Source organism: Thunnus maccoyii, chromosome 11, assembly GCF_910596095.1.
Source record: "Thunnus maccoyii chromosome 11, fThuMac1.1, whole genome shotgun sequence".
Lineage (NCBI taxonomy): Eukaryota > Metazoa > Chordata > Actinopteri > Scombriformes > Scombridae > Thunnus > Thunnus maccoyii.
In genome coordinates this window covers 8,131,856-8,157,342 of record NC_056543.1, presented here as the reverse complement: position 1 = coordinate 8,157,342, position 25,487 = coordinate 8,131,856, and the positions used below count along the sequence as shown (strand labels likewise).

The 25,487-nt window shown below is 39.7% G+C and overlaps 1 protein-coding gene across 2 annotated transcripts in view; it reads left to right on the top strand.

The window, feature by feature from the left end:
* tmeff2a (transmembrane protein with EGF-like and two follistatin-like domains 2a) overlaps nucleotides 1-25,487 on the top strand; it is a 122,946-nt gene that overhangs the window by 74,690 nt on the left and 22,769 nt on the right. For both annotated transcript variants that reach the window (XM_042426642.1, XM_042426641.1), the window contains exon 5: nucleotides 22,109-22,205. In XM_042426642.1, coding sequence (XP_042282576.1) covers nucleotides 22,109-22,205 — 97 coding nt within the window. The remainder of the gene's footprint in view (nucleotides 1-22,108; nucleotides 22,206-25,487) is intronic.

The window sequence follows — 25,487 nt, the reverse complement described above, 5'->3', positions numbered from 1 at the left end:
GTTTACCAAAATTATTAGCTTAGAATATATCATTAAAAGATTAATCTTCAGCAGCTTTTGTGTAACACACATAATCAGGGCTAAGGTAGGTTATTTCCAATAGTGCTATGGTAAAAAAAAATAATTTAAAACAAGGGGTTTTGGTACATAAGTCAATTTTGATAAACATCTACCAAGCAACAGCATCTCTCACACCTACTCAATTTATATTCAGATCCAAGCTAGTGATGGTGAAACAAAGGGAAAAGGGTTTAGGATCATGTTCGGGTAAACACGTTGCATACACAAACAGCTCCATTCCTCAGAGTGCAGCACACAGAAAAGGAAGGGCATATGAGGTTTTTTGTAATGTACATCAAGATAGTCCACACGTTAAACTGATCCTTCTCACAGAGCATACGTTCGGGCAGTGCACATGAGAAAGGCTTGGCCGATAAGCCTATATTTTGGCACGGGGATAACGTTGTAATCTAGACCGAGGGGGAAAGGATCTGCAAATGAGATAGAAGCAAAGTCATTAGATCCCTTCATCCACACATGGTTGCTCTCTCTCTCTCACCCTCTCTCTCTCTCTCTCTTTTCCATCTCTCACCTCTGCTGCTTTTGCTTTTCCTTCATCTCTCTACGGGAACGTATCCAATCATACCACTCTGAAATTATTATTAAAATTTCCATTGCCAGTATGTGTGTGTGTGTGTGTGTGTGTATGTGTGTGTGTGTGTGTGTGTGCGCGTGCACAGCAGGTGCTCTGAAAGAGATGAATTGGGGCGGTGGTGGCGGTGGTGGTTCAGACAGTATCTGGTGTGAGAAGGGAATGTAAGTGGCAAGTGGCAGCCGCCGTGTGTCAGAGCTATCAGTGGAGGTGGGTGAAAAGTGGGACAGAGCCTGATGAGAATAGCGGGGTCACCTTTGGGCCAGCCCTCGCTCTCACCAGCATTAGGGATTTTATTGTCATATATTTTTTCTTATCCTGAAAATAATAGAACAGCGCTCAGACGGAGAGATGTGCACGAGGGGAGAAAGATTTCGCCAAATTGGGGAAAGGGAGGGATGGATAGATATTGGGAGAGAGAGAGAGGGATGGAAGGATTTTACTTTTTTTCTGTAATGGCAGGATTTTGCTGGGATTAAGAGAGGGAACAGGGGAATCAGGTGGGCACTTTAGGAAAGAATTTGAGCAGTATGAGTGGTGTGTGAGAGTGTGTGTGTGTGTATGTATGTGTGAGGACGAAGAAGGATTTTTAATGGCCACTGTTGTGAACTGCCCCTTCCAGTGCCTACTGTAAACTAACAGTCAACACTTGTGAACTTTCATATCTGACTTGAGAAAAATTGACTGTAAAAGTGCACATATAGCAGCACTTCCTCATAATGTCAAAACATACAGTGGATAACAAAACAAATGCCAGATTGTATCTCCATCCTGCGAGAAAACCTGGCATACTATATACGGTGATATTCAGTTATATTCTGCCATAACCATCTGCTGTATACACAGTCTTAAAGTATAACTGTCACAGCTGTAAAGTATGCACTCAGGAAAAACAGATAGGATGTCCCAGATAAATGAAGGCTGATAATCCTTCATGTAGCAGCAGCGGAGACATCCTCTCACCCTTTTTGGCCCTTCCCTGGGGATTTCAGGTCATGCCTTCTTATGTAATCATGATAAAAAAATAAAAAAAAAACATTTGCAATGGTAGAATATAATTCAGTCTCAGCTCTTTCTGTTTAAAAAAAAAAATACTATAATTATTTTTTTGATATTTTTAAAACGCCCAATTTATTCATAACATTACAGGTTTTTGGTTGCCATGGTGACATACATGTGAGATTTTTTTTTTTTTCCTCCTTTCTTTTTCTAGATAGTGGACTCCAGCTAATTGATGTTCCTTTTAGAGTTTCTCCTTCCCCAGATCATTTTCCATAAGTTACACTTTGGTCAAGTCCCAGATTTCTGTAATCACGCCAGCTGTCATTTCCTTTGTCACCAGTGAGCTAGCACAGCTCATTAGAGACTGTGTGTGTGCCTGGATGACGCTAGCAAAGCAATTTTAGCTTCGGGCTTACAGAGATATTTTGGCCTCAATTCCAGGTATGTAGGGAGAAAAAAAAAAAGGGGAAGCGTTAGAGAAAGAAGAAATAAGAAAAAAAAATAAGAAGGAGGAAAAGAAAGAAATGTTATTGAGGAGACACATTATTATTTTCTCTTGTGGGTCATTCTAGCAGGGAGAAGAACATTTTCTCATTTGCTTGAAGGTAATTGCAGCAGTTATTGTACTGCTGATGCTCCGTTAAACAGTATCCCAGAGCAGGTCATTTTATATGGGAGTTATATTCACAGATAAGGTGTAATGTCTGCTGGACATCGTGTAGCTATTTATTTGTTTGTTTTTTCATCCCTATTTTACTGTTTACAGGAGCTATTAGCATTAGTAGTAGATAATTACATTACAATGATTATTGAGAATACAGGGGGCTCCATTGGTGCATTTATTTTGCAGTAAAAATGAATGCATCACATTATGACTAATGTAGTGATAACCCAGTGCATGATCACTTTTAAATGAAAAGGGTTGATAGCGTGGGCTGTAAACTAACAGGCTTTTGTTACGTTTACTATATAAAAGTCAACATAAAAACAAAATCTAAAAGTATCTTCCTTTGCATCTTTTTTCTGTTATATTTCCTTCTTCGCCTAAATAATCTTGAATAATTGAATCATCGTAAACAGACAGCCATTTCTAATTCTTCTCATTGACAGTGCAAATGAGCTTTCCGCTCACTCTTTAGAGGCCTTCAGCAGTGTAAACATCTGAAGGCTGTTTATTTGTGGGTTTTAACACTCATCGGAGGAGAAGTGGGCAAATCTCTTGTGGCACAAAATGAGGGAGGGTGGGAGAACTCATGCTAAAGGCTTTGTGTTTTGACTACAGAACGTATGCATTGTGTTTTGGGAATGCCCAGCGTGACTCATGGTTTGTTTACATCAGAGAAACAGATCATTTAGAGAGTTGAGACGGTGGATCGGAAGTAGAAGGACAGTCAACATGTTTATTTACTCTCTGAAACTGCATCTATGAGCACTGTGCTCAGATTGAAAGTGATGCACGATGAAGTGAAAAATGAGGACTAGTGAAGAAAATAATTTATTCAGTTGTTCAGCCAAAGCCTAAAGAAAGGGAAGGACTAGCTCTGCAAATCTAAGTATTCAGTATTCTATATTCAGTTACATGACTTTGGAGACTGGACTCCAGAGAAGAATGACAGGATCAGTCGTTTATGTCATTTCCCAAAACATATTTTACTTTAAAGTAAATCACAACTGTTTATCTACATGCGTGGGGATGCACAAGGGGTGCCCACATGGGGATTGGTCGACGTAACTAAACTCCAGGGGAGCACCCAATTGGTTAGTGCAGGACCTGTCTGTCTGCAGAGGTCCATCCAGTGCAACGCACCAGGCTGACAAAACTCAGCTCAAACTGTCAAACTAGGCAGTGCTGATCAAATATGAATCAAGATTCTGTTACTGCATTGCCTATATCTTGCCTCAAATGTTTTCAGAAACATATTTTAGTGTATTGTTCAGCTGTAATATGAGACAGTTTGTGACACCATTTTTTCCCTTCTTGATAATAGACCAACGTGCATGTGTCACTCAGCACGACATCACATGTTTCATTGCTCTAATTGGTTGTAGGTGCGGTCCGGATTTGAAAAATCTCACAATCCTCCTTGTAGGCCCAGCCCTTAAAATTGGATTTTCGACAAGCACAGAGAAACTTTCAGCAGATGGATGTGAACATACATCATTCTGCACAGTGAGGCTCAAACATCCCCCTGTAGGAACAAGAAGAAAAACTCATTTTTTAATGCATTTAAGGATTTTAATTAGGCAATTGTACTCTTTTTGTGTAAAAACCGTATTAGACACATATTATTCCAAGCAGAGTCATTTTTATATATCTTACAACATGTCCGGAGGGGATTTTAAGGCTAATTTTAAGCATCACTTCCCTGGAAAATGCAGCATACTGGATTACTGGCTTTATATTTTAAGCTACACTAATTCACATTTTTTATAATAACAATTGATTGTATGTGACAAGCTCTGATAAACTACCTACCCAGCACCAAACTACAGACATAAATACAGAAGTAAACAACTAGTTGGTGAAGATAGTGGAGGTTTTAGCCACCAAAGAGCCAGATATTTTATCTCAGGAGATGGTGGAGACCCAACAGGAAGTAAAAGGGGAGTGAACTCACATTGTCAGGTGCCGTAGTAATGTGCAAAAGTACATTTTCTTTATCATCATTTTGTTTTGTTTTTTCAGGAATCTGTACAGTCAGATATCTCGGCAAATAACCACCAGCCCTGGCTTTCACTCTTCCTTCTCCCTCAATTAATATCCTCCACACCCTGTTATGGCTTCACTCTTCCTCACTTTTCTTCAACTCTTTTCCTCTCGCCTGATCTGGTCTCCAATCCCCTATCCCACGTAGCTTTCTCTTTAGCCCTGGCCAATCCTCTCTCGTGGTCTTGTGCACACAGGATTAGCCATTAGCTCTTAGTTTTCTCTTCCTCCACCACCCCCGAGAGCAAGCCCTGACACCACTCATCCACCATCCGGCTGTCCAAGGCTCCTCTCCAACACTCAGTGGTGTGAGATTGGCCCCACAGGCTGGTGGTGAGATAAGACGTGGCACGGCGGTGCTCAGCGGGCAGCCAGATGACACCAGTGGAGTTGGTTCAGAGTAGTTGCAGGCTGGAAGCTGACATTTCCTGAGATTTTATGTCACGGATGCATAATGGAGCAAGCAGGTGATGGGGACAGAAGGGGTATTACTGTGCCAAGATCGCCAATGAGTGTGTTTGTCCAAGGAGAGAGGGGTCACTGCAAAGCGTCAGGGGAGTGTCTGCTCAAAAAAGCGTACGTGCAGGTGTCAAACCTTGTTTTATTGCAAGAAATTCTATCTTGATTATTTTCATCATTTCATATCAGATGACAACAATAAATATCACAATATACATCAAGCATATATTTCTGTTGATCTTAAAGCTTAACCAAAAGTTTAAAGGAGAGGTTCGACAAGAAATAAGAGACAAAACGATGCATTTTAAAGTTAATATGAAGCTTCAGCAGTCTGAGTTAGTCAAATCAAGTGGGTGTCTTGCAAATGTATTTTCTTTTTAGTACAAAAACTCAGTTTCACGTGACACGTTTTCTTGTTCTCATAGTCACATATGTCTTCACATGGACGGGGGGATGATTACAGCGACCAATAACTCTATGGAATTCGAGATTTTAATGAAGGACAAACCCGTCCTTTAAGATATGCTTGCAGTATTTTAGATACAGAATGTAAAACTTACTAAGAATTGCATGTGCTACAAACAGAAAATCAAAAGTTTTTGCAAAAATAAACAAAAATCTGAAATCTTATCCGTATAAATCCACATAAACTCTCCAGTGTGAAATTTTTGCATATTGTATTGGGTCAGCTACTTTCATCATCTTTTTTACTTCTTTTTTTTTCTCTGCTCATTCCAGGGGAAGGCACTTGAATCGACTCTATGCACTCCATGCACTTCTAGTTATAAAGTCTGTTTGTGGTTGATGGTAGAATTTTTTTTTGTTTTGCAGAGTTTACATTATGTCTGCTTTATATCAGACTTTTTAAAGTCACACCACTGATGTCTTACCAACTTGTTTTGTAACAATCATTCATTACATTTAATACTGTTTCGGGTTTTAAGCTTTCTTTGCAGTGACTTGGGTTTTCCTAATCTTTCCCTTTTTCTACAACTAAACATATACACATATATAATATTAGAATCAATGATGCAGAGTTATCTATTGTGTAGCAGGTATGAGAGACCTGATAAACAGATGAGATGACTGTTACCTGAGAAGCAGCGAGTCAAATCAAAGGTGCAGCTTAGTTCTGTATTGCCAGTTGAAGTTATAAATTATGAAAGCACCAAGGTTTAATTCAGTTGATGAAGGTTTTGTAGAAACACGTGCTTGCTCCCTGGAGTGGCTTCTCACAGAGAATGGAGTTCGATATTCTGGGGTGAGAAGCTGGAGTCTGGATCTTGTAATGATGAGTAAGACGGCTAGTCCGGATTTGAAAAAGTTCCCATTGGAAGAGAGCTCCTGGTTTTGTCTCCTCTAGTTTTGATTCTTAAATCATGACTCCAGATTTTGAGGTTTCACCTCCAATTGTTCCGAATCACATCTTCAGACTAGCAAAGATCAAGCATTCCACCGGCATGGTAAAAAGCAAGACGACAAAGACAAAAGCAAGAGGGCAAAAAAGCCTGGTTTCTCGGACAAGAGGTTATTTAAAAGATTTGATCTGCCCTCCCAGAAGATGCATCCTGGCCAATCGCAGGGATTGCAGAGTTCTGGGGGAGGTGGGGGGGGGGCAATGTCTAACTAAAGCAAACACCTTTTGTTATATACACACACATACTAATACACTATATTAATTGTCCGTAGACAAAATCTAAACTACATTTTAGAGTTCATGCTCCTATGCTGGTTTGCCCAGTGATGAGTTCTTCGGTCGGTTATTTGAGTCCTGAAAATCAGAGTTCACATTAGGATTAAAGTTGGTGCCAGCTAGTCTGTGTGGGTGACTGGCTCTTAGAGGTGTCTTATGATAGCCAGTGATAGGGGATGTTTTCTAAGTTTTGCTAATAGCTCACACTAGGGTGGTGAATTGATCTTTCCATCATGCTGGCCCTTGGAGATCCTGAAGGGTCAAAGGTGGTTTGGGTCAGTGGTCTTGGTTTAGTGGCCATGTAGCAGGAAAAGGGATCCTCTTATCTCAATCATTGCTGTTTGTAGGATATTGTAAATCTCACTGACATCTTGTTGGCCAGCATTCCTGGGGGTGTTGAAGAAAAAACTGGTCCTGTTGTTTGAGGGTTGTACCGACTGCATTCGAACATGCGAGGACTCTCCCCTACAACAATCACATTCGGTTTGTTCAGCGATGCATGTCTTTAGGAGGTGGGCTATCCATTCCTAAAGGACTGCCATGTGACTGGGTATAAATGGTGTAGTTTAAGTGGGAAGAACAATTTCAGGCACCCCAATCATTTTTCCCATAGACAACATTTCATGACTCAGTTGAAGCACTTCTATGACAAGTTGGATACTGAAAGTCTGTGTGAGCACTACAGATTTTTAATGGTAGCCTCGCACAGTAGAGCCGCTTCCTTTTTCCTACTTGTTCCTGATATCTGTTACAGTGTGCATGAAAACAATATTTTAGCGATGTCTGCTTGAAATATAATCCCCAAGATAAAATTCAAGCCTCAAGTGATGCCAGTATAAAGTGAAAGCAAACATGTTGTAATTTGCTAATGAGTGGGTGTTAGAGAAGTTTGTTTTTTTTAAGTCAGCCGGGGTCAGGAAAGGCTTTGAAATGCCCACTATCACTGCCAAAGTGCCCTTAAGCATTGCATTAAACTCCAATCTGCTCAAGGTACACTGGCAACCTTGGGCTGACATTTTCATACAAAATTAATATAACATAATATATGAATATAATAAAATGTTTCATACAAAACATTTAGGAGGCAACATTTAATTGTATCAATTGCCTTTTGAGTCTAAGTCTCCCCTGTGTGCATGTGTAGTCTGTCCTCCTCCCATGTCTCCACGATGATGGAGGTTGCATGGCTCAGGTCCTATTCTGTTCTGATGGTACCTGCAAACCGTTTGGCATCTTTTTCATCTTTCTTCGTATATATATTATAATTCCATTATAATTTTGCTATCCTGTTCCGTGCCGTATTTCTGTAATTTGTCTTTCTTGTTCTATTTTTGTACACACAACATCTATTGCACGTCTGTTTATCCTGGGAGAGGGATCATGTTCTGTTGCTCTTCCTGAGGTTTCTTCCATTTTTCCCCCATTAAAGAGTGCTTCTTTTATGCAGTTTTTCCTTATTCGAATTAAGGGTCTGAGGACAGAGGATGTTGTATTGCTGTACAGACTGTAAAGCCTCCCTGAGGCAAATTTGTGATTTGTGATATTGGGCTATATAAATAAAATTGACTTGACTTGACTTTTTAAAACTGGATAATAAAATAATCTGTTTATCTGTCTTTTCCTCATTTGACTTTTCATCTTAGGTTGCAAACAAATGTATGTACGCGCAGTACATGTATACAGTACATAAATATAATCCTTGAGCCTTCATCTCCATGAGCATGCATGCACACACAGAAACACACAGGCACAAGCAAGAAGACACACACATGCTGTTTTTGTGTTGCTTTACTTCTGAATAGTTTCAATTTCAGCCTCATGCTTACCTCAAATCTAACTTTAACAGCAAAGCTCAGTCATAATCCCTGCAATATCATTCCCCCTAACATCATGATTACTATATTCTTAACCACCCTCATTTTCTATACGCGTGAGGACATTCGGTCCACATACAGTAGCTTTAGAGATTCATACAATCACAAAAAATAAATACACATACAAACTCAGCATCTCTCTCTCTTTGTCTTTTTCTCTATCTTTTCCTCTCCTTTCTCTCTCTCTCCATCCTGGGATATACACAGACAGACAGATTTAAAGGGCCATTTAACATTAATCAGATAATGCTTTTTGGGGAAGTATGGATGTGAAAAATTGACATAATACATGGCTCTAGAAAAACTCCACTGAGCCTAAGTGAAATGTCTGACAGCTATAATCTTTGCTGCAAGATAGCACAGTTCAAATCCCATGGCTAATAGGATGCAGCACTTGATTGATATGCAATCATAATTTTTAATATTTACTATGAGTTACCCAACAACCAAACAGCTTGTTATCGTCTGCATATACAAATAAGCTCTGAGAACTAGCTACTACTAGCAGCCACAACATGTTTAGCAGTAATAACTACAGCAGTTGACACAGTATGCAATTATGTTGCTAGTCAAGCGTAGCATTAGCTTAGAGAACAGTCATTAGTCAGCTACAGTCTTGTTGGTTTGCCATGTGGGCTCACCATCTGCCAAGAGTAGAGTCAGGGTGTGGAGTGTTGCCAGCTGTAGAACCCGGATGAGCGGCAAGACATGGATGAATTTTTTTCAGGGTCCAGTTGGAGCTGAACTGCTAAGATGACAGAAACCTGAAGTGCAATCAAATTCCTTGGCTAGCTTATGCATTAGCTCAACATTATCTTTCATTGGTCTTTTTGAAAGGTTGAAACATGATACTGGGCTCTTGTTCCCATATACCAAATGTAAATAGATATCTATGACAATAATTGTAACAGTTGAGCCCCTTGCCATTTTAATACAGATAAGAATAATTTTGTTAGCATTTAAGTACAACACCGAGAAGTTTTGATAGCACATTTAAAGGAACATTTGAGGGTTAAATGAGACGATCAATACCACTCTGTAGTTGTTTTGCCCTGCTTCCAGTCTTTGTGCTATGCTAAGCTAATTTTCTCTGAGTCTAGCTCCATAATTAATGTCCATATATGACAGTGGTAACAATCTTCCCCAGTTCATCCGACTCTTAGGAAGAAAGCAAATAAGCGTGATGTCAGACTACTTGTTTGAGTTGCAGTCACATAAAGCTGTATTCTGCCATTTATTTATTTAGGAAAAAGCACATTATAAGGACAACACACATTAATTAAAAATTCTGTAAATGTGCTAGTGTTACTTGCTCATTTTCAGCTGCAGTTGTTTGGCGAGATTTTCTTAAACAAACAGATTGATGGTTAAAAATTACAGATGGAAGACAACAAGATGCCATAAAAACAATAGCAACAAGATAGCGCACAAGCCATGCAGTGCAATAGGAAACAGAAAAACATTTCTACAATAATACAGCAACAATATCTGCTACTCGGTACAAGCAATATTGATTTTAACAAATTTAGACACATACAGACATGCAGAGCAACAATAATCCTTACGACATAAATAAAACCTGATAACCATAATGTTAATCTTGATAAAATGTAAAAGATGCAGTTACAAGTTAGTAAAAAAGGTAATATCATCCACCTAACACAGCCACAAGCCATACAGAGTTGTAAGACACAATTATAGACGATCATACCACATTGTTAATAAAGTAGTAGACATGCCATACATACCCAGGCCATGCAAAGCTGACCATCTGGCAACAGGGGGAGGATATGGGATAAGTTAGCAGCAAGTTGGCAATGATAACAATAATAATGAAATTAAAAACCGCTCCATGATTTTGTTTTTTAGAAGCACTTAAAGGTTGTACACACCCATGGCTCATTTTTTATTGTTTTATCGTTAGGACAGAGCGCAGCTTATGGCTTCATCAATGTTATTAGTATATGGAGTTTGGGGGACATCATGTATTTCCTAGCATAATTCTGCCCAAGATCAGCACAGTAGCATGTTGACTACTAGTGGCCAATTCAAGCCACATGGGAGGATATTTTTTTTGCAGAAGGACCACTCGACAAACAAGAGTGCATCACAATTTTCCACAGGGGTGGATAGAGAAAGAGAGGATGTTTGTTGCTCCCCGCCAGCTCATTCCTGCATATTCTCCACATTGTGCAGGGGATTGGAGAGTAAATATGCCAAGGTTAGAGAGGCCTAGCTGCTAGTGCAAGCTGACAGGGAAATTAATTGAATTTCCAACAAGCATGCTGATGTGAGATATGGATAGGAAATTCAAAATCCTTGTGCACTCTATGTATGAGGACAAATAATGGAGTAATGGAGGGACAGAGAGATAGATAAAAAGAAAAGCCTTGGCCAAATAATGGTGATCAGTTACAATTTGATGCTTGCTGGTACTATTTGCCAAATTCATATAGAATTCGATATGCATAGATATAGAAACTTTGATATAGAAAATTCCTATATCCATATTTATAGACAGTGAGTGCTGTGGGCCAGAGCTGTAGCTTTGTCATAGTGCATTAGTAAAATCAAACTTCAAATAGATGGGAGTCCTCTTTAAGGAAGAATAGCCTGCATTGCTTTCTTTCTGTGTTATTTGAAGTCCAATGTGACTTGCTTTAGGCTAATTCAGAGTATTTCCGGATTAAAACAGAAATCTTGTCTGGGACACAACACACGAAAGGACTGTTCAAAAAAAGGACCATAGCAAATATGAAGGATGAAAGGCACAAAAGCTGATTCCACACCCTGTTGTTGGTGAAGCCATGCACTGTGAAATGCTTTTTTCATAACATTTAGCTGTTAGGAATTTCCAATATTGAAAACATACTTTGTAAATTCTATTATTTATATTTCCCTTGTAAAGGCACATGACTAATTGAGGGACTATATAAAGGCACAAAACCAGATTCCTCTCTGAGGGCAAGAAAACAGGAAGTGGGTTACTTGGATGACTTTTGATGGACATGTACTGGAACTCACACTGGTTTGCACCTCATTATGTGTGTGTATGTGTGTTCTCAAAATGATAAAAATAAACAAATACCAGATTTGTGGAAAACTGTCAAGCAACAAAAGTTGGCTTTTAAATACTTAATCAGATTATTATTATTTTGTTTTTCTCAAATATATATTTTCTCATTTACATCATATCTCTGCTCATTTTAGATTTTATTCAGGCAGTTATTATATTGCTGCTTTGTCTTAAGACAGAATTATGTATTGAAACTTACATGTTTGGCTTATTTTGTTAAAGAGAAAATAATTTTTTGGGGAAAAAAAAGATTATTCCATCATATGAGGTCTCTAACACAAATCATTAAGGAATACACTGACATTTTGGGAAATATGCTTATTTATTATAATATTGATAACACTATATCAAAATATGGAGCTAGTGTCAGAAGGCAATTAGCTTAGTTTAGCGTATAGACTGGAAGTAGGGGGAAAAATACCAGCATACCAGCACCAAAGTGAGGATGCAACCAGCGGACACTCCGTGCATTAGTGAACTACAGAAATGACGGTTGGTATATTTTTGAACTTTGAACACAACTCAGTATCACGACAGTTTGTGAAATAGCCATGAATTTAATCTATAGACTCGTGTACACGGACACGAATTTTCCATTTTTTTCTGTGACATTCAGCACGACTTAAAACTTCTGTATTTCTATTGGAAGTATGTTTCGTGCCTGCACCATGTTTATTTCTGTCAGTTGGGTCTCGGGAGCAGAGAAGCTGTATTTTTTTGCTCATTTGTTATTCTTTTTTCTCTTAACTATAACCGCTATATTACTCAACATTTAATCACGAGATTTTATCCTTGTTTTTATTTCTTTACTTTAATTTTATCAGTACAGTCAATGGTCCGTGTCAGTCCGGTGGGTGGACCAGTTTTATAACCTGTAATTGTAAAATGTGAAGTTGCTCATTTAATTTTATTTTTCCGAGAATATGTGGACCACCGACTGTACTGATAAAATTAAAATAAAGAAATAAAAACAAGGATAAAAATCTAGTGATTAAATGTGAAGTAATGTAGCAAGTATAGTTAAAGGAATAACAATTGAGAAAAAACAATACAGCTTTTATGCTCCCAAGTCCCAACTGAAAGAAAAAAAAAAACATGGTGCAGGCACGAAACATACTTCCAACTGTAATGCATTTGTTTAAAAGTTGTGTTGAATGTCACGAAAAACATGTCCATGTGCACAAATCTATAGATTAAATTTCGTGACTATTTCACAAACTGCCATGATACTGGGTTGTTGAACAGGGCCAGGCTAGCCGCTTCACCCTGCTTCCAGTCTTTATGCTAAGCTAAGCTAATCACCTCCTGGTTCCATGCTGCATAGTTAACACACAGACATGAGAGTGGTATTGATCTTCCCATCGAACTCGGCAAGAATGCGAATAAGCACGTATGCTAAAATGACAAACTATTTCTGTGAGCATGATATTGGTACCAGTATAAAAGAATCAATACCAACCAGGACACCATCGAAAAATGTATAATAAATCACTTATATACATATTCAACAGTCAGAGTTGTACTCAGGTCATAGTTTGTCTCACTTATGTTTAAAAAAATAATAAAGAAGGAGGTGTAGATATGCCACTTTTCTTAAAAAAAAAAAAAAAATTTGAGCAACCTGCAGAGCTCTGGCTGACTGCAGATATAGGTGACCGAATTGAAAGTCAGTCACTGAGCCATTCAGGCGAGAGGAGAACAGAATGCACAGACTAATCCTCTCAAAGCTGGGAAAGATGAAGTTTTTAAAGCCATAATTCCTCCTTTTAATCCATTCAGAAAGGCTCTGACCCAGTTGGGGGCCTTGTTCATGGATTCGTTAAAACGGTCATTGCCGGTGGTAGTTGTACCTGGCTGCAGCTGCACCTGGGTACTTTGGGATTTGTGGTGGTGAGTCAGAGGTCGTTGTGTATTCATTGAGCTGAGAGTTTGAATTTTAATGAAACACTGAGTTTATTGTTTTGTTTGTATTCCAGGCAGGATGGATTTTAAAACATTCATAGACACATTTTAACACAACTTACTCTGGTTGCCATTTATTTTGATCCACATCCTCCAGAACCATCCCACTGAGCAATACGAGTATCAGTGGGATTAAGTGGTTGCATTTTCAAAAGGCTAGGGCTCCTTCTAACAAATCACACTTGTCCAAAGATAGGTAGGCTACTGTGTTTAAAATGCATAGTTTTTCAGTCAGAAAGTCAGTCAGCCACTCAACATTATTCATTTTAGCATGTTATCTGCTGCATTTACTTCTCTGAAGAGTCCCACTGAGTGTGCTGTCCAATCTCTTATTGCAGCCAAAAATTAGAGAATGAGAACATTTTTGAGTGAAAATTGATACAACCACGCAAACACAATACAACCAAATATTCCCAAAAATGTTCAGTAGCCAATTTCTACCTACCTTTGGCAGGAGGTTATGATTTGCTGAAAGAGAACAAGGGTTTTCTGGCACAACTTCATACTTGCTCTGTTGTCATACTGATGAATTTCAGCTCGTAGCCTTTGTTAGTGTCATCAGTCATCATAGTAATGTCAAATTATTAACTGCTTTAAGTTGCTTGGAAACCAAAATAATCATCCTTTTTGTCAGAGGGAGTGATCCATTGAGACTGTAAGATGCAGTTGGTTTTTGACAAAAAGCAGGTCAAGGGTAGTAAGGAAGAAAACAAATGTCTCGTGGGGAAATGGTGTATGTCCTGTGCACTGTAGGACAATGTCAGACCCCCTTTATCAATCTCCACATAGAAATAAATGAGAACCTACATTATGTTGTGTCAGTGAAGCGGCAGGGTCGCATGTGAATCATGTCTTCGGGACCAGTAGGACTCAATTATAACTGATGGCTGTCATTTCTGAAGGGGACAGTAAGCCAGTAATAAATCAAAAAATGTACTAGCGCACTGGCAAAAATGGACTCACTGCAGCCAAGAAGCATCTCTGCTTGTAATTTTTTTGTTGTGCGCAGTTATAAACAAGCAAATTAACAATCAATATTCCCTGAATGAGAGGTCAATCCCACCCCTTCTCTCAAATTGGCTGGACATCAGAGCCGATCTAAGTTTATTTATTAAGCCTGTATAAATTCAATCAGATTAAACCCTGTAAAATTAGGTGGGATTAGTTTCCTCACTGAAGCACATTTTGGTCTTTTTGGTCTTGGTATTATGCTTTTTTGTTAGTGGGATGTAAATAAATAAGAGCTTTATGTCCGCCTTCCTTACATTCTAAAATTTGGCTTGTCAGGCTTTATGTTGGTCACAGTAGTATTACCACATGGAGTGTGTTTTGTGTTTCCCTGCCCACCATACATCTTGATGGTATCATTATTTCTATCACAGTCATTATTGCTCAGTGCCTGATTCATTTTGTCATTTGCGTCACTGGAACAACCGCCCTTGGCTTACTTTTTGGAGGAGGCTGTCTTCTCCTCATCGGCCTTATAGCTGACAAATGACTTTGTGAAAAGCGATATGGTCTCCTGCAGGAAAAAAAAAAAAAAAAAAAAGAATAGAAATTGAATCCTGGCCTCTGTCGGCAGTCTCATCTGTCATCTTTTCAATATTGATGTCCATTATGTTTATGGATTATTTGGCCGTCTTCTGTTCTCTGGTCCAGCTTGCCCTGTCAGATCGGCCACTTGGGACAGTGGCCCGTTGATAATGTCATTTTGATTGATGGCTTTCATAGTTTAATTGTCAGCGCGGTCTTCTATTAATGGAGCTACCCACACAACCGAAAGATTACATCTTAGATGAGTCAGGGTTCAAACTGCGTGCACTGGTTGCAGTGTGATGCAGATACAATGTGACTGTAACATAGATTCTGTATCATCATCCTGAGCCATTATCAGCTATTTGGCTCATGTTTATTGCTTCCTGTATCACCTTTCATGGATCACATGTCAGTTTACTGGAAGAAAACAGCCCCGGGTATGATTCATCACACCTGCCAATAGGCATGGTACAATTAGTTTGTGGCCTGTATACAAGTTTTGTGGAACGTTCAATGCTCTTGAGTGTTGAATATATACAATATAAGGAATAACACACCCAGTTGCCAGCTTATTAGGTGCACTAATCTAATACAGCATTAAATCCTACCCTCATGAAGGTTATGTTCAGTTTTTGTTGAAACTCTTTGGTTGAAACTGACAGATAGAGAGATGTCAATACAACTTTGTGGACATTTTGGGGGCTGTTGTTAATGGTGCTGTAGGATCATATTGCATTATACTAATGTGTTCATCTCGCTTGTATCAATGAGGGTGGACAATAGTTTATGACACATTTTCAAACAAATCAGTAAAATGCTCCAGGGAGTTTGAATATACCAATTTTAACATGTTTGGTGTTTGGTGAAGGGTGATTCAGTAATAGCGAGGCATGTGGGGTTTACACTACCTGTGTGTCAGCGACCACACATAGCTACAGGATGCATCAGCCCGTGTCTCTCTCTCTCTCATCCCTCTCCTCTCCTCTCCGTCTCTCCCCAGTGTGTTTCCAACCAAGGTCGTAGTGGTCTTGCTCTGTTTTCCAGGGGTGTGTGTGGGCTTCATTCATCATCCGTATGATAGCTGCATGCTAGAGCGCCCTAAATCTCCTGTCTGTGTTTGGGTGTGTGTCCTTATGTGTGCATGTGGTGTGTGTGTGTGTGTGTGTGTGTGTATATGCTCACTCAAAGAAACGGTCTCATGCTCTCATTCAAATGAATGATCTCTATTCCTCTCTGGCTCTCTCTGTTCTCTCTTGAACTCCCTTTTATGTTTCAAGTATGTAGGTCCATTCAGAAAAGAATATGCTTATAATATCCAGCTAGTGTTAGGAAGAAAGAAAAAGAAAGAAATAACAAGAAAGAATACAAAATCAAAACACATGGAGATTCACCCCCTCAAGTCAATACGCGGTGGCTTTATACCACTACCTTTAAGAGGGAAATGTTGGACTTTCTACTCCACTTATTTGACAGCTTTAGTGACTTTTCGGATGAAGATTTGACACACCGGATAATATAACAAGCTTTTAAAATACAGCTCATTGTTAAAGATGAAACCAGTGGCTTCCAACCTTTTTGGCTTTTGATGTCTTACAAAAAGCAGTGTGCAGTCGGGGTCACATTTCACATGTCTGTGAGTTGTTAACAGCTCCACCAAATAGTGATTTTTTTTCCCTCTAAACCTCTCACATGGTTTCCTTTCAATAAATGTTCAAATGATCCAATATTTCACCAAATTAGAGATTTAAAAAACTGAAACAAAATTATCTGATTCCAGCATTTCAAACATGTATATTTTGTGGTTTCTTTAGTCTTCTATGACAGTAAACTGAATATATTTGGGTGTTGGACTGTTGGACAGAACAAAACAAGACATTTAAGGGAATTATTTTGGGTTCTTGGAAACAGCGATCAACATTTTTCACCGTTCTGTGACATTTTATAGACCCAAACAACTAATCCATTAATCAAGAAATAACAATAACCGACAGTCTAATCAATAATGAAAATAATTATCAGTTAAAACAATTATAACCACCTGTCACCATAAGCTTTTGCTATGTCATCACATGTCATGACGTTTTATTCTCGTTTGCCATGCACGGTCGTGATCCCTGGTTCTATTTCACAAGTTACAAGGCTGAACTAATCGACCAGTGCTTGTTCTCAAGAGAGCTGCAGTTAAATGAGCTCCGAGCTTGTCACGCTTCCCTCCCTCACAGTAAACCTTTCCCAATTTCTGCAGCCTGGTGAGTGCATAGCTAGCATCACCGGGTTAAATGGCGAAGCCGTGGTGTTGAATTCCCCCAGTTGGCCCTACAGAATTTGTGTGCATACATGCGTGTATAGTGTTTACAGGGTGGCCATGCTCCAGAAACCAGTGAGGGGATTAAAGACGATCTTTAACCCCCAGAGGTAGCCCCGCAGCACCTTTGAGACTGATCCACCATTTTTATCTCTTATCCTGCTCATCTCCCCGTTAACTCATCATGTCACTCTAATCCGCTCTCCTCGTCTTAGAAACTTGATCTTAATTTTTTCTTCTTCTTTCTCTTTCCCCTGTCGTGTTAAAGGCACACAAAAACTAAAACTTTCTAACAGTGCACAGAGAAATAATTGTGTTGATTAAACAGAATTGATTATGAGGGACAAAAGAAAGATGAAGGTGACACTTGGGCAGTAGTCACAGAGGAGGCCAGTCGACCGGTCCTTGTCCATGCGTGGATCGATACAAGGGGATGTAGGAGCTTGTGGGGGGGAGGAGGGGGGGTGATTGCAGGGGTAGTAGAAGGGCTAATCATTTCAGTCATTACCAACCGTGTCTCCTGATTCCAAGGATTAGCAGACACAGAAACAGGGGAGATGTTGTGTTAGTGCTACAGGAGACTCTATCAGGGATTTGAGGAGTGGAAAACACTGCCTGTCCCCAGTCACTGTTCGTAATTGTGCCTGCAGTACTGTGTATGGGGATCTGGGGAGGAGTGAGTGTGAGTGTGTGCATCCAAGATGGGTTAGCTGCAGTGTAAGGGTAGAAAAGGGGGGAAAAAAAAAAAAAATAACAGGGAAAGGAGACAATGTTGGCATTTACGTCATGCCTGTACGTGCACACATGTGAGAAACACGATCAGGCATAACGGAATCGTGTATGGGCTCTCTCTCGCTGTCTCCCCTTCTCTGTCTCGTGCGATTGTGGGAGAGGAGAGTCGTGGGAGAGCTTACATGCCTGCCTGCCCACAAGGCTTCATGTGGAGCTGATCATTTGACAGAGTACAGAGGCAAGAGAGGCTGGCTGGCTCTGTTGCCCGCGAGAGCCCTGTCAAAATTTCACACACCACAACATACACAGCAGGTGGAAATAAGGGAAATTAAACGTCAGTGGTCAAAGAGTCACAACTGACTAATTCAATCAGCTGCAGTCCCAGGGTCGACAGTGCCCTAAACTCTGACGTGAGACAAAAAAACAATCCCATATAATTGAACTGTCATGCACAGGTGAACACTTGAGAACCACCCTGTGAACATGCCTTGAATGGATTAAAAGACATGGATTAGTAAGCATTGCTTGCATCTGTGAGGTTAAAGAGGAACGTTGCCAATTTTGGACATCAAGATCAGTTTACTAGTCATAGGGGCATAGCCTATTTATAATGTCATCTGTGGTGAAGTGTCTTTCTAAAGTCTATGAAAACAAACCTGATGCTGTCATCAGGGCTTGGGTGAAGCGTGCATTACAAACTGGGGCCATGGAGGACAAGGGCATTTACTAGACAGGGAGGGTCTAACAAAAAGATGCTGGCAAGCTGCATTATAGGACGTGTGGGATCCAAGGCTTTTTGAGCTCGATCCATATGGGGCTAAAAGTCTATATTTTTGTGGTTTCCTCTGCTTAGACTAACTGTCTCTCTCATTTTGTCTCTCACGAGTCCTCCAACTTTATGGAAGTTAAATGAAGCTGCTGGAGAAAATCTCACAGCTGTGCCCTCTGACAAAAGTAAAGATGGCCCTCCGTTGTGACAAAAGACGGCTTTAACAAGCCAATTCAAGATTAACTTGTGGTATGTAAGGGGATAATATGCGACAAGTTGTACGTTCAAACACATCTGGTGGTTCCAAGCCCCCTCACATCTTCCATTACAATCATGGAATGTACAAACTTTGGAGGACATTATCCCACTTATACCAAGGCCACTTACCAAGAAAATACCATGTCATCAAATTAATCTAACTTTTCTGTCGTAGATAGCATAACATGTATTTCCTGGGCCGGAGAATTCCTGCCGTTTGGGTTGCCAGGCAACATCTAGCTAAACTGGAAGGGGCTAAGGGGGCAAGGCTGGGCTATTAGAGTATTAAAACCCTGACAGGTTTTGAAATCGGAGATTGAGAGCTCTCAAATCTTGAACATACTCAGCCTATTAGAGCAGAGAATCGCTCTGCAGACTGCGACATGATATTATTAAAAAACTGTCACATTCACAGGCTGCCTCTCTCTCCTCTTCCCTCTGTCACGGACACTCAGACATGTTAGCTCGCTGTCTCTCTTGTCCTCTCTCTTTTACCTGCGACTCTCCTCATCTATTTTTTTTTTTTCCTATTCACTTTTGGTTGCGTGTCCTCTCTGGTCTTCTCACAGCTGTCCTTCAGACCCGCAGGCTGCAGCTTCACAGCAGTTAACATTATTTCAAAAGTCCTCTCTTTCCTCCTCCTACCGTTAGCTCATTTGGACTTCAGATTCACACAAATATCCAGCACGTTTGAAATTAAATTTGCATGATTGTCAGTGAGACAGCTTGGTTGCTGTTGGTGATAATTACACATATAACCCTACCTCTCTAACCCTAACCCTCTAGCTAAAGCTTCACTGTTGTCGCCCTCGCCTACAGTTTAATACTCATGCATAATTTAGAATTGCAAACAAACACCTGTGTCACCGTTTGTCAAGGATCGAGTTTCAAGGTTACTTTTCTTGTCTCCTACATGAGAAAATTGTTAAGAGAACTGCTGCAACATCAACATCAAACATCACAATAAAGACATATTAAATAAGAAAACACGTGCAGACACTAGCCTGAGATAAAATAACCAAGCAAATTAGTAGAAAACCTTTTAAAAACTATAAAAATTCAAAGGCAACATCTCAAAGCATGCACACCTTAGTAAAGAAATTACAAGAAAACAGACACGTCTCACTTTACATGCTTACAAACAAACACACAATTAGTTTGGCAGTTATACCGGCTACTTACTTAACGTTAATCCACATCTTCCAGCCAATCAGAATCATCAGATGCAATGGCAGGTTGGGCGTGGTGATCCAGATGTGGGTGTGTTCTCTCCGTTACCTCCCCAGAACTGTGTGTACAGACACACTGCTCTTATAATATGATACTGATACATAAAAGAAAAGTATAGTATAAGCTGTGCAGTGACCTCCAATAAAGGTTGAAGGTAGCGGATTGCCTTTGAAGTTTTTCCTGGAAGCAATCGTAAAACTGTGAAGACAGTATTGGTCAATTCAATGATGGTGGTTACAGACTAGAAAAAGATGCCAATTTGTAATTACTCAAGTAAACATAGCCTACACATCATCCACAAGAATAAAAGTAAAAAGGCTTAACAGTTAATTCAACAGTTTCTTGGAACCAACTATAAATAGATTAGATTCTAAATTTAAATGTGAGAATATGTTTTGAAATGGTTTTTGAAGTGCTCACCAACATTATTTGGTGTTCGGGCTCCACTGGTGGGCCCCACACCAACAGAGCTTCACACCTTGTAGTCTTTCCAGCCCTGTGGCCTGAAGGTAAAGCAAAGCAATGATGTGAATACAGAATGCACATCTCGCCACCTGACTGCAAATGTTCAACATTCAGAGGACATGCTGCCTCACAGCCATCGCTGCCTTCCAACACCTGCAGCTTCAGACGCAGCTTCAAAAGGAAAAAAAAAATTGAAAGCAAAGGCAGCATGTTTGAAAGGAGCTTAACATCCTCAGTAAAGGAAATTTTCACTCTTGTAGGCTGCATTGTGTTTTTGGACACAGTCAAAAGAGACGAATGAAGCTGTTGGGATAATCTGACCCAACAGCAACAAAATCCAAACTGAGAGTTACGGAGGAGGCATATCACATGCTAACTAGATTCAACACACAGTGGAAGAAAAGCAAAGTAAAGTTAACTGACTTTGACCTTAAAATAAGAGTCAAACCCAAGTTAAGCTTGATGGCGGAAAATCAGGTTACACCTCTCCACCGGAGTTCTTTCCAATTCATCCGGCGTGTCGCAAGGGATCACAAGAAATAACAAAAGTTTCAGAGGGGAAAATGAAAGAGGCGACTCGAGGGAGCAATGTATGGTGGCTGCAGTGTGGCTGTCTGTGCATGTGCGTGTGCGTCAGGGAGATTAAAGATATGACATGGGGAAATGATGCCAAATTCCACCTCTTCATCTTCTTTTCCGAAGTTGTCCTCACGGGCCTTAGTAAGTTTAAAAATAGAGCTTGTCTAATGGAGAAGAGGGCCGAGGGGAAACAGAAGAAGAGCGAAAGCGTGCAGAGACTGGAGGAGCCCTCTATGGTAGGAGAATGCAATTTGAGATTGGCCAGATTGCTTTTTTTTCTCCCCCCCCCCTCCTCCCCGCTTCTCCCCCATGGCCGTTCATGAGGCGTGATGAAGCCGCCATAAGCCTGACGCCAGTACCCACACCGCCGCCAAGGAGTCGTCACACTCACAGCGCGAGAAAATCAGCACGATGGAATAAAAGAGGGACTCCAAAAAGATCAGCAGGGATTTGAGAGTGATAGATGAGAGTGAGGCAAGGAGAGTTGGGGAGGGAGTAGAGGAGGGTGGAGGGGGTAAGAGTGAACGGATGAAGGAGATAGCTTCGGTCGGATTATGGCGGGATATGGCCGAATGTAAATGCACTTGGGTTGTGCGAGGCTGATTTCTCACGGTCATTTTGCTCTGTGAGAGGTGTATTGTTACGGGGCTTTGCTCCAGGTTTGCACACCCTCTGAATGAACCATGTAGGTTTTAGACAAATATAATTACAGACAGGAGGTGTGGTAAGAATTCTGTCTTGGATTTTTTTTTAAAAAAAGATGTTAAATGCTTTCTCTCTCTCTGTGTGCCTTTTTCTGTCACTTTTAGGAGGAGAGGGCTCAGCTGAGGCAGGGCAGAAGGAAACGTCCACCTGTGACATTTGCCAGTTTGGGGCTGAGTGCGATGTGGATGCAGAGGATGTTTGGTGAGTTTTGCAACCACACACACAAAGACACACACACACACACAAAAATGCATCAGCATGTTCGATGAATTGTTGTCAAAGCCTTGTGACACCAGTTGACTCATACAGCTAGACTCCATCTTGATACCTTCTTAACATTTCCTTTCAAAAAAAAAATGCCCCCCTGTCTCTGTAATTTGAAGCAGTAGTAAGTTTGAACACTCAGAATTTAGATTAGAAATCTTCTTTATACTGCACACACCCACCGCTGAACACCCACTGAGGTTTAGTGCATGGTTGACCATTTCATTTAACCTCAATTACTAGAGCAGAGCGCAGAGAGAAAGGAGATTTTCGCTTATTCTGGAAATCCAATTACTATCCTTACAGGACTTGACAATGTCAGGCCAAAAATGACTTCAACTCACACAAGGAAAACTAGTTCAGAGAGAAAATAACGTTTGTTATAAATTTAACCATTTCTTGCAGATGAGATGGATGCAGGTTATCAGCTCCTCTGATTGCATTAGCAAGGAGGTACCACTAAAAACATCCTCAGGCGTACACAATGAACAAGTTGGTCCAGAGCTCAATTAGATGGAACCGGTGAACTGTTTTCCAGCACCAGACAATATAGCAGCATTGTATTTGCACTCTACAGCATGAATTAATCATAAATGAACCAACATTACTATGGATTGCCCCAATTAAAAAAGTGCGTGATACAATTTTGGATGAGCTCACGAGGCATCGTTTCTAACATCTTTGCATTTGAAAAATTCAATATATTTATATTTGATTACTAGCAGAGGCCCTGTGCCTTTATTATTTAGAAATGTGACCAATAATTTGATATTTAGATTGATTCCTCCCCTCTAAAGGGCACCGCCTCTCTCATCTCCAGTGGATGCCATGAGCATGCTACATGCTACATGCTACAGCTAACTGGTGCACTCCCAAAATGTTCCAGGTGGAACTTGTACTCTAGAATTATTGTTCCACACGATGGAGTAAGTGGATTATGAAACTATTTATTGTTTGGGCCACGGATCATATGCATGTAAACTGGAGACAAAGATTATTACGCTACAAAGGACTTGTGAAAAGACCTGTTTGTGAAACGTCCAAGTGTTTTTTTTTAGAGGTCAAAAAGATAAATGAGATGCTTAATGAGTTGCAGTACAAGAGAAACAAATATGTAACGTAAAAATGACACTTTTTTTTAGTTAATTTATGATTTTCTGTCCGCTTAAGAAATAAAATCAAACTCTGTGCAACCGTGTCAAATCGCACCACGTGGCAATAGTGGTGAATCATATTCTATCACATCGGTAGTTGCTCCATATCTATCTGTAATGTATCATCAGCAATGCATCGAGATGCGTATCACATCGCCCTCAGAGATGTAGATGCACATCCCTACCGTGGATTGGTGTGAAACAAGGATTAGCTCATATCAACAAAGGGAAGGAATACTGCTAAGAAATCCCAGCAGCACCAGTAGAAATTAGAAATTGTCCTGAGACTATGACTCCATCTAACAGCTTGATGTAATGGAAGGATAATGTACCCTGGTGTGCAATAACTGTAATGCCAAAGAGCAGCTTCATGATGCATTCTGAATCTTGTTCCAAATACCAAACAGCTGGAGTCCACTCCTCCTGATGCCACCCACACACCCACAACTGCACCTTAATATTCTACAACAACACAGAAATGGATTTATTGGCAATTCTTTAATACCCAAAGGGAGAATTCATAAGGTCACAACAGCACAACATACCTTCGATGTTCTGCACAAACAAAACGGAAAACATGAAAGAAAAAGGAAGCTCAAACATATGTAGCACGACCAGGAGCAAAGACAATCAAGCACATGTTGTGTGTAAGAAGACAATGGACAAGAGGGAGGCCGTCTAAGTCAATAATGTATCTCATTAAAAAAAAGCAGATGACAAAAACAGACATATGAATATTTCAGTGTCCCTTATTCTAAAACGGAAACTACAAGTACTCTTTAATCTTTCAAAAGCCCCAAGGAGTTTTGATAAGAATGTTTCTTGTGAATAATCAGACAGGTAATTGCAACCCAACAGCAGGTAATTTTCATCAAACAGCAGCCAACCTCTGGCGTGGCATACAGTAGGATCATTTTGATTAAAATGACAAGTTATTCCAATCAGGCAGCAGCTAATTTTAATCAAACAAACCGTCAGTTAATCAAACAATGAGCGGAGAGAGATGACTGTAATCAAAGACCAGGTGAAAGTGATATGTTTATAATGATGCATTATTCTTATTTTCATACAAACAATACAGAGCAATAAATAATTAAGTTATTGTGTAAATTTCTAGTCTCTGTATGAAGTGATGCTTTAGGATATGTGCAACTCAAAGTAGCCAATATAACTTTTACTTCATTATTCCATCAGACATTTCGCTCATGTTAGCTGTGTTCTACTTTTGTTTTGTTTTTTCATTTCTCCATAACCAGCCAGTCGCAAGTGATGTATCCATCCTGCCTGTGTTATTTTCAGCCAACATAGATGTTAATGTTTGTCAAAGAAAGGAATCATTTTAAGCATATTTTTGGAAACAGGCTTATTGGATTTTTCTGATACGAACCCTTCATCAATTCCTGAAAGACAGCAAACAAACCTCCAAATGTCAAAGTAACAGAGTGTTACTAGGATTACGCTCCACACAAGAGGAACAACTTGCAGAAGATAGTAAAATTAGACCAGCTAATCCCCTTTAATCATTTTAAATCTCTTTGAGCTGACATCAGGCAGTGTGAATGTGTATGTTTTAATTGAGCTTTAACTTTTAGGCGCATAGATTGCTTTTTATTGCCTTAATATGTTTGATATTATTTGTTTTATTACTTTTATATATTGCTTTTATTGTTTCTTATATTTTATATTGCCTTTTGCTTATCTGTTCATATTTGCTTTTTATGTTTGCCAATTATCGTTTCATATATTTTATATTTGTATTGTAATCAGAGCGTCCTTGAAAAAGAGAGCCTGCCTAGTATAAATAAAGGTTTGAATAAATGAATGAATTAGTAATTGTAATTACTGAATTTCAAATTGTAAGCCTTTACACAAAGCATTGTGATATGTTTGGCACAGAGCAACGTGATACTGCCCAACACTGTACCTTACCATAAAGACTGGAAACGGTCGAGCACATAACCCAAAACTACAACTTGATGTTTTTTACACTTTTTTATGGATTAAACAAAAAAGATATAATGTGTTAATTGGTGAATTTAAGAGGTGCTGGTAGGCAGATTTCTTA